The sequence below is a fragment of the Triturus cristatus genome, chromosome 4_2, assembly GCF_964204655.1.
Source record: "Triturus cristatus chromosome 4_2, aTriCri1.1, whole genome shotgun sequence".
Classification (NCBI taxonomy): domain Eukaryota; kingdom Metazoa; phylum Chordata; class Amphibia; order Caudata; family Salamandridae; genus Triturus; species Triturus cristatus.
Window position 1 is genome coordinate 778,421,645 of NC_140586.1, and position 15,244 is coordinate 778,436,888.

General features: G+C 41.3%; 1 protein-coding gene across 1 annotated transcript in view; it reads left to right on the forward strand.

Annotated features, from left to right (window-relative positions):
* Window positions 1–14,793, forward strand: part of LOC146835026 (cytochrome P450 4B1-like) — a 253,521-nt gene extending 238,728 nt beyond the window's left edge. The window contains exons 11-12 of the mRNA XM_085602688.1: window positions 10,281–10,363; window positions 14,172–14,793. Coding sequence (XP_085458814.1) covers window positions 10,281–10,363; window positions 14,172–14,340 — 252 coding nt within the window. The 3' untranslated portion in view covers window positions 14,341–14,793. The remainder of the gene's footprint in view (window positions 1–10,280; window positions 10,364–14,171) is intronic.
* The last annotated feature ends 451 nt before the right edge of the window (window positions 14,794–15,244 follow it).

Genomic DNA, 15,244 nt, shown 5'->3' on the forward strand with positions numbered 1-15,244 from the left:
AACGATCATTCATGTCAAATCCTTTTTCATCCGCCACTGTGCTGCTACAATCAAGGTCGGGTACCCACATTCTCATCCCAAACCGGACCACATAAGGAGTACGGCCTCCCAGGGAGTTTCTTAGCATGTTATTAAGTACCCTCTGGATCCCATATAGGCGATTGACCCAACTGCCACCGAGCCTAATATACTTACTGTTAAGGATTGCTTTAAGTCCCGGTTTTTCCTTTCGACAATCGAATTTCCCTCGGGATGATATGGAGAGGAGTACAGCAATGCTACACCCAAACTTCCCATGACTTCCTTGTGAGCCCGAGAGCTAAACGTGGGGCCATGGTCACAATGTTATGTGCCAATTGCGTATGTCCCTATAAAGACTCGCAAATCCTTTATACCAGTTTGGGTGTCAGCCAAGTGCTGAGGCCAACCCCACAGGAATCTAGAGCATGAATCCAGTGCCACCTAGATGTGTTTCGAAGCCCCGTTAGATTGTAAGGGCCGCAGTGGTCCAAATAGACACATGCGAGGAGTCTGTCAGATATCAGTAAAGGTGTCTGCGGTAGACGTGCTACGGTGGAACCTTTCATTTGCTGGCAGATGTTGCAGTTAAGGACAAAAGCCTTGGCCTGTTTAGTAAGACCTGGCTACCAATAACGTTGTTTCAGCAAGGAAACTGTTGCTGTGATACCTGCTTGCGCTAAGCCCAGACCCTCATGTGAAGCTAGTACTAAACCTAACCTGCTATCCATGTTCTGTATTACTCTATGCCCCACTCCTAGAATTTGAACTTACGGTGTATTTTGTGCATTTAACTTGTAGGAGTACTTAAGTGGAAAACCTTTTGGCAAGGATGTGCTGTTTTTTAGCAAAGCACTGACAGCTACCATTATCTGTCCATCTATTCTTGTGAGAGAACGAGTGATTGCAGCAACTTCAGCAGTTCACATTATCACCTTGGCGGCTTCATCTGCCAATGAATTCACTTCAACGTGCACGCCAATACATTGATGACTCAGCGTCTGAATCATGTGAGCCCATGGCAAGCCTTTCTTCAGCTCTTCCACTTGTTCCCAAAGCAGTTTATGCTTTATTGCGCAACCTTTTGAATCTTTAAACCGATTCTGGCCCCAATAGTTAAGATATTCATTGTATGAAGAAAAATTGATGGACAGAATGCAGAACAATGTCATACATTCACCCCAGTACAGAGATCTGGGACTAAATCCATAGTTTTTTTGCTCACCATGCCATTCCAGTTTGGATCCAGCCATATGCAAATCTGTTTGACCCTGCACCCAATGGGTACAGTCCAGCCCGAACTGCCAGCCAGGTCCTCCCTGGACTGGAAACAAGCATCCTACGAATGGTTTCGGGCTTTTGGCCCTCATCAGCCAGGATAGCTTGACGCCAGTGGCATGGAGAGCACAGGACCCACATCTGGGCATAGCCGTCCCACTAGTGGGTGACAAATGCAAAAAGAACAATTGATGGACAGAATGCAGAATGCAGAACAATGTCATACATTCACTCCAGTACAGAGATATGTGCCTAAATTCATAATTTTTTTGCTCACCATCCATTCCAGTTTGGAACCAGCCATATGCAAATCAGTCTTGACCCTGCACCCAATGGAAACAGTCCAGCCCGAACTGCAAGGCCAGGTCGTCCCTGGACTGGAAACAAGCATCCTAGGACCGGTTTTGAGCTTTCAGCCCTCATCAGCCAGGATAGCTTGACGCCAGTGGCATGGAGAGCATGAGACCCACGTCTGGGCATACCCATCCCACTAGTGGGTGACAAATGCAAAATGAACAATTGATAGACAGAATGCAGGACAATGTCATACATTCACTCCAGTACAGAGATCTGGGCCTAAATCCATCGTTTTTTTGCTCACCATCCATTCCAGTTTGGACCGAGCCATATGCAAATCAGTATTGACCCTGCACCCAATGGAAACAGTCCAGCCCGAACTGCCAGGCCAGGTCCTCCCTGGACAGGAAACAAGCATCCTAGGACCGTTTTTGGGCTTTCAGCCCTCATCAGCCAGGATAGTTTGATGCCAGTGGCATGAAGAGCATGTGACCCACGTCTGGCAATACCCGTCCCACTTGGGTTGACAAATGCAAAAAGAACACTTGATGGACAGAAGGCAGAACAATGTCATACATTCACCTCAGTACAGAGATCTAGGCCTAAATCCATTATTTTTTGCTCACCATGCCATTCCAGTTTGGACCCAGTCATATGCAAATCAGTCTTGGACCTGCACCCAATGGGAACAGTCCAGCCCGAACTGCCAGGCCAGTTCCTCCCTGGACTGGAAACAAGCATCCTAGAACCGGTTTCGGGCTTTCAGCCCTCATCAGCCAGGATACCTTGATGCCAGTGGCATGGAGAGCATGGGACCCACATCTGGGCATACCCGTCCCACTTAGGGGGACAAATGCAAAAAGAGCAATTGATGGACAGAATGCAGAATAATGTAATGCATTCACCCCAGTACAGAGATCTGGGCCTAAATCCATAGTTTTTTGTTCACCATGCCATTCCAGTCTTGACCAAGCATATGCAAATCAGTCTTGACCCTGCACCCAATGGGAACAGTCCAGCCTGAACTGCCAGGCCAGGTCCTCCCTGAACTGTAAACAAGCATTCTAGGACCGGTTTCGGGCTTTTAGCCCTCATCCACCAATATAGGGAGGACCTGGCTTGGCAGTTCGGGCTGGACTTTTCCCACAAGGAACAGGGTCAAGACTGATTTGTATATGGCTGGGTCCAAACTGGGGTGGTGTAGTGAGCAAAAGAATGATGGATTTAACCCAGATCCTTGTGACTGGGGGTAAATGTTTGCATTGTCCAGCATTCCGTCCATCAATTGTTTCATTCGATATTCATTGTATAACTGGACACAGTAAAACGGATTGCACACGAGTGTTGGGAATTCCTGATCCGTATTTTTTAGTGCCAGTACGAGGGCTTTTAGTTCTGCCAACTGAGCCGTGCAATCTCCTAGAGACTGAGTCTGCGTATTGCTAAGACGGAACTTGCCATCCCACATATGTTCCTTCACAATCACACAAGCTGCGCTATATTGCTGTTTACTTCCTAGGGCAGGCTGAGCAGAACCGTCAATGTAAATAATGTACTCATACTGATCTGGAGGCATTATTTTATTTGGGAGAGGATATTCTTGTTTGTTCTTCAGAAATGCCTGTGTTTTTAATGTAGAGAAAAAATTGTAGTCCACATCAGTAGCAGTGAGAGAATTAGCCCATTGTCTTTTTTCAGTTGATGCAAAATGCATCTCAGCGTCTGTGTACAAATGAGATTTGTATGCAATTGGTACAGTTTCGCCTTCATTGAAGGTAAAGTATATGTACCCTGATTGACCCGCTATTACACTGATCACCAAATTTGTTGTTTTTACGTATGTGTGTAAATGTTTGGAAGCTATCATGTCAGCTTGTAGGGAATGTAGTATTTCTGCATGCTCCTGTGTGCAGTGTTGACCTGAGAAATCAGGTTTGATTAAGTCGTAGAAAGGTTTTACTCTTTCTGCGTAATCTAAAATGCATGTTCAGACAAAATTTAGGAATCCTAAAATGGAATGTAAGTTTCTTTGAGGTTGGAGCAGCTCACACTTTTCTAAAAAGTTAGCTTCAAGGCTTTTTCCTTCACTTGGAAGTTCATATCCCAAAAGTAGGACAGTGAGGTGGGCAATTTTTGATTTTTTTAAATTAAATTTGTAGCCCTCAGAGGCGAACTCAAGAATTATGTTGTTCACTCTGGTCAAATGATCCAATAATTTATCGTCCATAAAATAGATATCATCTACATTGGACAATGCCTCCTCATCAAAATTTTGAAACAACTCTGTTACTCTTGCTGAGAACAACTTGGGGCTATTTGTATACCCTTGGGGCAGTCGACAGAATTGACTTTGAGAGCCTAGAGCAGAAAATGCTGTCAAATATCTGCTTTCAGGTGCTATATTCTGGCAAAAGAATCCATTTGAGAAATCTAGTGTTGTTTTATATTTTTGCCGCACAATGTTATTTATTAATGTGGCACTGTGTGCATTTTATTTTTCAAATGTATTTGTACATTTGTTCAAATGCCTGTAGTCTAAAACTAGACAACATGAATTATCAAGTTTCATCACAAGAACCAAAGGATTGTTCATGGAGGAGGTGCAATTTTCTATTATACCCGGATATTCAAGTTGATCTAAGATCTCCCTGACCTATTTTTCCATGTAATGTTTTCTTGGGTATTGTCTCTGTGGAGTTGGAGTAGTTTTCACTGGAATTACATTTGTGAGGTGACTCAGCATCCCAACCCATATAATTGTGTTATAATCAGGAGCTAGTGCTACCGCCCACCCCTGCGCATATGAATGTTTCAGTGATTCTGGAATGAGATCAGAGAAGGCTGGTAAAATTACCGTTTCTCCTTTTAGGCAATCCTTAACAAATTCAGGTGGCCAATCTTTTTCTGCTAAAAGAATGTTCTATCCAAATGACAGGTTCTCTGAAAAGAGGATTTTAACCTTCCTGGGTATGTCCCCCTCCATATGAAGCATTATTTCGTATAACTGGTCTGGGACACCTACCCTAGTATCAGGTGTTTCCACCGTGATATGTTAATTCAACACCGCTGTCACCAGAAATCCCATCAGGTTCTGGTGAGCTATTGTTACTTCTGCTGCGCTGTCTAGCATCATCAGATCCCATTCCCCATTCAGAAGCTGAGTTCTCAGTAGCCTGGGTATTCCTTATTTGAAGGCCTGCTACCTTCTTCTTCTTAAATTGAGGTTTTGATTTTGGTTTAGCTTCTTTTTTGATATTAAAGTCTGAACTGCGATGCGTGTCTTGACTTTGTTCGCTCTTTTGATCTGTGTTCTGACCATCCTTCCTTCTCTGAGTTTTTTGATGAACCCTGAAAGGAAGGAGACGAACGTGTATCAGTATCCTGATACCTGTCAGGTCTTTTAATGTTGTCACAATTTCTAAGATTATACCTCCTTTCGGACCCACCCCTTGTTTGTGATCTGTTCTCTCTACATTTTATTATTTTTATTATCCCATTTCTTCTTTCAAGAATCAGGTGTTTGCTTTGTTTTATCCTTTTCAGGACTACCCATTAATTGTAGTTTCATAGTTCTGGCTCCCAAATTGTCTCTACCTAATTTGGCGTATGTATCTTCAATAATTTTTGGTAATTCTTGCTCTTGTTGTGCATTCCCTAAAGCGTTGGTGTATAGCCACCGCTGCTGCCTTCCCTTTTATGTTTGCTAACATAATAGTAGATACCTGGGAATAAATTGCCTAATAATTTCATCCCCAAGTTAAGAGCAGGTTCTGCTTCATACTCATTCTATAGTTGTCTTAATACTTCTGGTATCACTGTTATTGAAGGGATACCATGAGTTCTGGTATAGATGGCAGTGAAGACTGTACCCCAAGTGCTACAATCCTCTATCGGGGAGCTATCCCCATTGGCAAGCAGATTGTCAGTATTCTGTGTTTTTCTTGTGGGCCTGTGTGTGGAAACACTGCCTCTAGCTGTGCTATTTTCTGTGCTTTCCAGAATAGCATTTGCTCACATTTAGTGTGCATTCTTCCCACAACTGCATTCAGTGTTTGTGGGGTAATTTTAGTGGCAGTTCCTTGTATTTGACCTGCTGGGATAATTTTAGCTGGTTGAAGTGTGAGTGTTCTCATGGCGAACTTTATCAGATTTCTGTAAAGTTGTATTATTTCTTTGTGATGTGGACATAGCTCTGCTATTGGCAATGTGTCAACGTCTGGATGCGGTGTATAAGCAGCTAGGACCAGCCAAGTTGCTCCATCTCTGCTGAGCGGACCGAGTCTCACTTTTTTCTGTGGTGTGTGGGAGGGCGCCTTTAAACCAGTTTATATGCTCCTAGTAACTGAGCGGAACTTCAATGCCCTCACATGCACAATATTCTTCTGGTGTATCATCCAACGTGTAAGAATTAAATGTATTTGTGCGTGCATCTGCAGATGGGAATTTAACCCATGAATAGAATACCTCAGTCCTGAACGACTCATGTGCCTCAATCACGAATGTTACAGTCCCATCTAATGCTGATACCTTAAACTCTGCTAATTTTATAGTAAGTGCATTTCTGACATTTTCAATTATGTTTATAGCACCTTCCTGCTCTCCTTCCCCTGCTGCATTTGCATGTAATGCTGCTGCTGCGTTTTCTTTAACAGACATAGTTGAAAAGAGTGTCTAAGACAGTGAGATAAGGTTTTATGCACAATGTAGGGAACTATAATCCTTCAAGCTTGAATTTACCTATAGCCAATTCATAGGATATGCCTACTCAGCTGTGGCGGACTTTTCCCTTCCCACTCCAGACGTATATGTGAGTTGGGGTCTCTGAGAAAGCACAACTGAAGTACTCAGATTTGACCGTTAAATAAGACCCAAACCAACGGTGGCGGTGCCATTTTGTGTAATTCCTTCAAATCTGTATAGAATCTGCACATTTAGACACCTAAGGGATTTGTGTCCAGACTGATTCCAGGTACGCTCAAAAGATATGTTAGTCTGTAGATCTGCTAGCTCACAGTGCCAATATGAGACCCTCTTGCCAAGGAGTGAATAGTTTCTGGCAACTATGGCAACTATCGAAAATAACAACCCTGACCCCTCAGGGATCTTGGAAACAGTGCAGTACTTTTCGCTCAATCACTTGTACTTACTTTGTCTCAGAGACATACACAGAATAAACTGGGGGGATGTTTTCAATAAGTATTTATTGAACCAGCATCATTCTAGTATATGTGTGCTGCAACAACCAATAGAAAGAAACAGATATATACCATTATGAGCACCAGTAGCGTAAAGAAAAGGTAAAATTCTACCATAGTGCTAAAACAATGAATATATGCAGGCATATAGATACAGAACAGTAATAATGCGTACTCCTATGATGCAAACTCTAACTAGGTGTACCTGAATGCACCTGGCATGTATGTAGGTGTATAGCCAAGAATCCCCTTAGGATAGAGCCAACCCTATTACCTGAAGTGGGAGAGCAAAGGACCCGTCTTGATCTCGAGATGGGCACCCCTAAGGGATGTCAGACCACTCTAGCTTGCCCGGTGAAGATGTAGTGCTCATGTACCCAAAAGGTACCCTCAGGGGTTCTACCTAGAAGTGTACTGTGGGCATGTTGGGCAAGGATGACAATAGAGATGACCCTTATACAGAGTTATTATGCAGAAGATGGTAATCCTGCTGTGATACTGAGAATCGTCATGCATAACACATGAGGCTAGTTTTCGGACAGTCATGTAACACCTAACTAGGTAAAAGGTCAGTGCCAAACCAGTTATGTAGAACAATGGTAGGACAGATGTAGGTAAAAGGTTGTGTAACTGCCCAGACCTATATTGGGGTTCATAACACTACTAGGCCCACAGCCAACCGGTAGAGGGCAGGCAATGATAATTCTTCCCTAGTTGAAGATTTATCACATTACACTATAGGCCTTACAAATTATTCAAAAGGGCTTTCCATTGCCTTTCATTTTGCCCACCTCTTATTCCTCAATATCAAGCGATTGTTTGGCAGACCATTCTACTATCACAATACAATGATTCAATCTCACACCGTCCAAAGGCACAATTGAGCAGATAATGGACTTGAGAGTCGCGAGTGGTGCTGTTCACACTAATTCCTTGTCCCAAAGAAAGATGGAGGTCTCAGGCCTAAACTGGACCTCTGCTCATCAAGAGCCAGATTTATTAAGGAATTTCATTGTCCTTGTGTCTAAGTGCAATTCCTTAATTCAGATTTACAAAACCCTGCAAGGGGCCATTTGTGCCTCCTTGTGTTACATTTTTGTACAAAGCCTCACAACACAGCTGCTTGTGCTACATTATGTTACATTTGAGCTGGGAGGCATTCAATGAATAGAGCATAGGCATTCTCCTGCATCCACCCATGGGTTTGACGCAATGCCAGATTTACAAATGTTTGTAATCCTGGTATTGCATCAAGTCAGTACACTTCCCAGATGATGGCATAACAAGTAGACAAATCTTTTTTGCTTCTCGTTATTTCCTCTTTCTTTGTGTGATGCATTCTTGATCTTGCATTGAAAGAGAGAAGAGAATGCCTCTTTGGATTGTTTTTGTGCATGAAGATGTCCCTTCCTGCACAAAAACAATCCTGCCTGTAATGCAGGCACCCTTGCACTATAATGCATGGGTACCTGCTTTGGCGCTAGGCAGCACACACTGCGTCTGCAGAAGCAGAGAGTAGAAATGGCACATATCATATTCAAAATGTTAATTCTGATCCAGGTCCTTTCTGCTCTGGATCCTGGGGACTGGATGGTGGCTCTGGACTGTCAGGACATGTATTTTCATAAAGTCCGTAGACTCTACCCCATTAGTTAATTTGTTAAAAAAAGTATGTGCTGGGGCTCTCATCAGGAGGCAGCTTGCACCGACGCCTAACATAGAAACAACTACTAACTGTGAACGTGGGGAGAGAATGTGGTGTAATGTCCAGAACTGCCGACATCGAAGTTGGGGAACCAGGTTTGAGTGTAGGCAGCTCTACATCCTGTGATTCTGGGCAAATCACTTAATCTCCCCTTAAACAAACAAATAATAATAATATTAAACATATACCTGTTACTCACTGGTGCTCATGAAAAGCGCCAGTATTGATGATTAAATGCTGGTGCTGCACACCAGAAACCACCGGCTCATATTAATCACTGCTCTACCCACTATTCACACCCAGGATCAGAATATTTCCAAATTGCCATGCTGCTATTCAGCTTAATTGCAGCGCCCCCCAGGTGTTCACAAACGTAATGTAGATGGGTACAACTCATCTTCAAAGCTCAGGGATACATGTATTCTTTACCTCAATGTCTGGCTGCTAAAAGCAGGCTTGCCGTAGTCAGCCACAGACCATGTCCATATTATTGGTTGTGAAGCGTTTTCTATAAGGCCTGACACATATGTTCCCTCCATAACCATTTGTCATGCCTCAGTGATACCTCAGTCTTGTCCTGATGTTTCTTATATATCCACCATTCAGTGATATGCAAAGTTGATGGCTCTGACGATCAAAACAGTCTTTCTTATTGCCATCATTTTTGCATGTCATTTCATTGAACTGCAGACACTCTCTGTGCAACCTCCCTACACAATATTTCTTCCCAGACACATTGGTGCTGCAAGCTCAAGCTGTCTTACTGCCACAAGTGATATCTCTTGTCTATGTCAACCACCGATATTTTTGCTCTGCCCCCAGAGGATAGTTTCCACCAGCATAACCCTAAACAAGAGACCATTATGTAGATTGTAAGCTCTTTGTGGGGTTCAATGGGACCAGGAACGGTAAGGTGGTGCAAAAGAGGACTCAGTCCAGTTAGGTATTTTGTTCCATTGAAGGTCCCAAAGTCTGGCTGGTTCATTCCACTAGGGCCAAGGCTGCTGTGATGATTTTGGTAAAAGGGGGGAGGGGGCCGACGTTGCTTATTCTGGGTAACTGTCAAGGCTGCCTGCCTTGACAGACCGATCAGACAGGAGGACAATTTTGCCTGCTTAGTTCTGCAGAACTTCCTTGTCTAGGTTCACTCCCAAGACCATCCACAGTTAGGTGCTGCTGTTGTGGTATAATTCTAAAGATGACGCATATGTGGTTAGAAGTATTCTTCGGAAGAAGAAGTTACTTACATTCACACTTTCCGTTAGATATTATAAAGGCATACTTTTCACTTCCCTCCAGCCTTCCTTTCTTATTGGAGCGAACACCTGTAAATCATCACAATTAGGTACCAAGCTTGATTTTGTCACACTGTCACTAGCAATTTATTTGAAGTGCTTCAAGCCTGAGGGCACGGAAAGAGAAAGGTTTAGTAAGTGATTCAACACGCAGGGGTGGCAAAAGTATGTGGATCTGCTCAGTCACATCTGGGGGCAGTGAAACATTACTGCGGTGCTGGATGGTGCTACCACCTGGTGCACAGGGACATTTTGTGAAAAACTCTGGAAAATTCCAAATGTGAGTAATCTGCAGTTAGAGTATCTACCAGAAAGAGGTCATCAAGGTAAGTAACTTGTTCTTCAGTTAGTTCACATTATGATTCGATGGTTATCGTACAACATCATCTGGTTTATTAGCTCATGCATTTTAGTCATTTGGAAACAGTAATTGACTCTTTTCTGCCAGTGTTGCATGTTATTTTACCTTTGTTTTACCATCTTGTTTTTCAGGTTTTTGATCCTGTTCGTTTTACGCCAGAGAACTCCTCTGATCGGCACTCTCATGCTTTTGTGCCATTTGCTGCTGGAGCAAGGTACAGTGTTCCTTCTTCTATCCTGTTAGTATTTAGATCTGGGGAAAAACACCATTTTATTAATATAAGCCCAGCACACTCAGTGCTACCATTTGCATTCTGCATCCAGCCATCTACTCGATTTCCAGTCCCTCGGCTGCCTTCATATTTTGCCACGGATTTAGTCCTTGACTACAGGTTTAAAGTCTGCATGTACAGGTCTGCAGCCGAGAGGCATTCATAGGAGGGAATGGACTCTGAGTCTGGGTTTGCACACAGGTGGCATTACAGAATGCATCTCTTGTGATCAAATGGGTAAAGAAGAATACATCTCTATCCAAAGGATGGAACATAAGAATGAAGGCAGAGAAGGAATCAAAATCAATATCTGTATGAGAAGGTAGTGTGAAAGAATTTAAGTATTGTGAAATATCATCTTGAAAAGCTTGGGATTCAGGAGTGTAAATAGCATCAATTTTAGTACATTCCTTTTTAATTTTATAATTTCCCTGATATTTAGCACTAGATGTAAGTAAATAAGAATTAGCAATTTCTGTTGAATGTTTGTTAAAAGTGAATTTGTCTTGAATTAGTTGATCTAAACAGTCCTTTGATTTAGATAAATAATATCTGTGCTCTAATTGTTTGATATGATTCAAAAGTTTAATTAACTTTTTGGAAGAAGATTTCCTCTTCTGGGCCACTAAAGCGATAAGGAAGTCTCTAAACCCGACTTTAAAAGAATACCACAACATCTGGAAAGAAATATTCATCTTGATTAAACAACACTTCAAAAGCTTGAGTAAAATTAGTGTCAAGAAGAAAAGAGTTGTTGAACCACCATCCCCTACCCCCAGGGATATGTGGAAAAAAATCCACGTCCAACATAACCGGGGCGTGGTTAGAAATTATTATAAAGCTAATTTAAGATTGTAAAATATGCTGTACTATAGGCTGAGAAATTAACAAATAATCAATTCTAGATTGAGAGGAATGAACAGGAGAGAAGAACGTATATTCCCTTAAGGCTGGATTGCAGACTCTCTAAGTGTCAGTTAAACCTCTTTGTTTTATGGCAGAAGTAAACAGGGTGTGCATCGAGGATGATGGAAATCTAGAAGTGAACTGTCTGTGAAGAAGGGGATTGAAAACCATATTACAATCTCATCCAAAAATTAGATGATCATCAGAAGGGACACTAATTTAGATAGACTGTCCGGCCAAAAGGATCTATCTTGTTGTGTGAGAGCTTATGTATTGAAAATTGTAATGGGAATTTTATTGATAGTAATAGAAAAAATAATCCACCTGCCATTAGAATCTGACTCTTGGGATATAATCTGAATATCCAAACATTTAGTACACAATATGGCCACTCTATTGATTTGCCAGTGCCTGGAGAAGAGAAGACAGGACCAATCCACATTTCTCTTCTTCTTTGCCTCTCATCTTTTTCCTCTCCTCCCCCTTCTCTCCCGCCACCCCTTACACCTCTCCCCCGAGTATGTGGGGGCAAGTGTAGACTCCCTGTTTGCTTTTCTTCTATTCATTTCTTTTCGTCATGTTCCATTTTTCTGGCCCCCTTCATCCAGCTGGCCATTCTGTGTACAGATGTGGGCCCGCGTGTCCTCCTTGATATTGTCCTTCCATGCCATTCAAGGGCCCCTGCCTCAACCTTCAAGGGCCCCTGCCTCGTGGGAACACCACATGCTATGTGCCTAGTACACCGTTTCATCTTGTATTACTGTTTCACATATGGTACCTTATGTTCCTCATCCCCCCTTCTCCATACACTGTTTTGTTTTGTTCTTCTAATAAAGAACTGTGAAACAAAAAAGAGAGAATTGGCATATTGTAGTAGCGGGCAACTGATGAAGAACTGTTGGAGAAGGTTATTCTTGGAGATTAGTTTTGTGTTAGGTATGAGTAGGCTTTCGTATTTATTTTTATTTGGTTAGTAAGTGTAGGGATATGGATTAGAACGGTTGGCATTTTAGTGGCTGCACTGTGTGGGATGTTGACAAAGTTTGATCTTTGAAGGAGTTATGGTAGGGAAAGTTGCTGTTGTCATTCATTTGTTTTGGTATATACTCTGCTTCAGTTTGTGTACATAATATCTTGGCAAATAGACCATCTTTTTATCCTTATTTCTCCTCTTAAATAGCTCTATCATGAGTTTAATTAAATAGTGTCCCACTATTTAACCTGCAGGTCAGTCTTTCTTCACTACATCTTTTCCTGTTGAATGTTGAAACGTGATTCCTCGTTCCTAATAAAAGAGTTTAATGAACTTTGCCCAGCTTGCAAAATATGGATACAGTAAAGGGATTAATTAAAACCTTTATTGTAAAGGAACACAAAAATTCTGATAGAAGCAAACTTGCAAAGATTGTTTTAGAGAGCTAGTATACCCGTGTCACATATTCAACAGATCACAGTGCATGGATATAAATTGTTTGCTGTTTGGCTCCAAACTGCGATTTTACGGCTGTTGGCCTTCAGCCTATCCCTTCCCTTTGTTTTGTATACTACTGCCTTTTTGATCTGATTCACAGACTGTTAAAATCAGTGTGTGTATAGCTGTGCAATTCATGTTTGTGCTCTTTTACTAGTAAATTTGTCTGGTAATGCTTATTTCCTCTCTAGTCTAAAATATGTGACTCATTGTCGTATACTACTGTGTCCATCTTAATTTACCTTGTGTTTACTGCACTTACATATACATCTTTGTTATGTTTAGTTATTTTGTATAGCACACTAATAACCTGAGAGGGTATCCAGGCATTATATCAATATTAAGGGTCTGTGGCAAAGCACTTATTATGTACAACTCTTCATACTACTGTGCCTATGAAGAATGCCCAAAAGCGTTAAATATAGTTAAGTACAAAATAGGTGAGTGGTAAGGGATCTGCTCAGTGATCAGTCACAATCTTAAATAACATGTTCTTCAGAAAATCTGTGTTTGTGTTTGTGTACTTGAGATACAAGCTCCTGCTCTTTCCCTTACCTGATTCTCTCTGCTTTGCTCGTGTTGTCACCATTTTGATTTGGCTATAGTACATTTCTTCTATTCTTTTAAGGCTAAACATGCACTTTGCTACACTAACATTGTTGGAAAGGATAATAGCAGTGTGATTCTTTTGGCTGAGTTAATCTTTTTGAATGCCAGTGATAATTACTGTACTGGCCAAGTACATAACATTAACAATATCAATAGAGATATAAGGCAACAAGATGAGCAGGCCCTGCCCTAGCTGCCACAACAAAAGCCAGTTGCCCTATCTGACTTATACATTTACACAATAGTAACAATATTTGTTAGGCTCAGAGAATAAACCGAAGTACATCAGTAAGCCAATACGTGCCGGCTGAAAGTTGTCAAGTTGGCTCTACACAATGGAGTGATACCAAGTTATCTTTAGATGTAATCATGGATATTTGCTACCTGTTTTAATACCAGAATGAATGTATAATTTAATGACAAGAATATATAGTTTATACATAATTGTTCTATAGTTCAAATAAAAGCAGAGAACCTTAATGATGTGCTTTGGATTATTCTCTGTGTCCAACAAATATTGTTACTATTGTCTACTTAACATTAACATTTGTGAGGAAAATGTTAAATTGGAAACTCTTGCAGATATTAGTGTTATTAAAATAATTACACTTCCTGAACAAATGCACATCTTCATCCATGCAGAATACAATGTCATAAGTATAGAATTATTTGGGGGTGAAGGCACATTTTTTTTAACCTTTCATACTTACTCACACAAGAGATATGTTGCTTTCTAGAGAATACCTTCTTCTTTTTATTCACCAGGAATTGCATCGGGCAGAACTTTGCCATGAATGAGATGAAAGTGGCTTTGGCACTGACCCTGCAGCAGTTTGAAATTACACCCGATGAATCTAAGCCGCCTATTGTAATACCTCAACTGGTTCTACGGTCCAAGAATGGTATCCATGTAAACTTGAAGAAAATTGACTGAAGATTTGACTACAAGCTGCATCATCACTACTACCTCTTCAGTTACTTGAAAATATTTTCATTAATACAATTGGTTAAGATTCAATTTGTGTTTTTCAGTCTTCGTTATTGACATTACAACCATGTACAAGAAAAACAAATGAATGCACGCTTACAAAACACAAACACTTTTTGCCCCCTGTCTAAAACATGTGATCTTTCTGCTAGCTCAGAATTTGTGTATTGAGGGCAGTGGACTTATTCAGAACTTCAAAACCAGATGCATGTCATTTAATAGGGCAGAGCCCATTCACTGATCTGTTTAACCAACCCCAGGCTGAAAAGGGTGAAACCTCCACTTGGTGCAGTTCAGAATCAAAATGTATGTATTGATCCTTTTCACCCATACCACTTGCTGATGGATTATTCATGTTAGACATAGGTCATTTATTGATCAGTAAATGAACTAGTAATGCTTTTGTGTTGGAGTTTCCTATGTTTACTGGGTGGTGTAGGAGAACACATTATTGCACAGCTGGCTACAATGTAATATGGCATTTGCATAAATATTTCTCCTGATTGATAAATCAAGCAAAGACATCATCACCCTAGGAAGTGCCTGGGATATATTCCTTTGGTAGTATTTTGTATTGTCTCATTGTGTGTATGGTTTGTGTTTTTTGTTTGCACCATCCATATATCTCCTACTCAGTTAATACTGTTCGGCAGGACTGTAATAATAGGTATAGGTGCTTACTGATGGATGCCTACGTATAATTATGGAAAGGAGTTAGGAAAGTGAACAACTGGGCCCTCCTGAAGAAAGACAGAGACCACATTTGGGGACTGAAACCTGTCGACCCATTTAGATGCAGGAATAATAGTTTCATGCATCAAAATAGTTTTGAATCATCCCTCTGACCCAC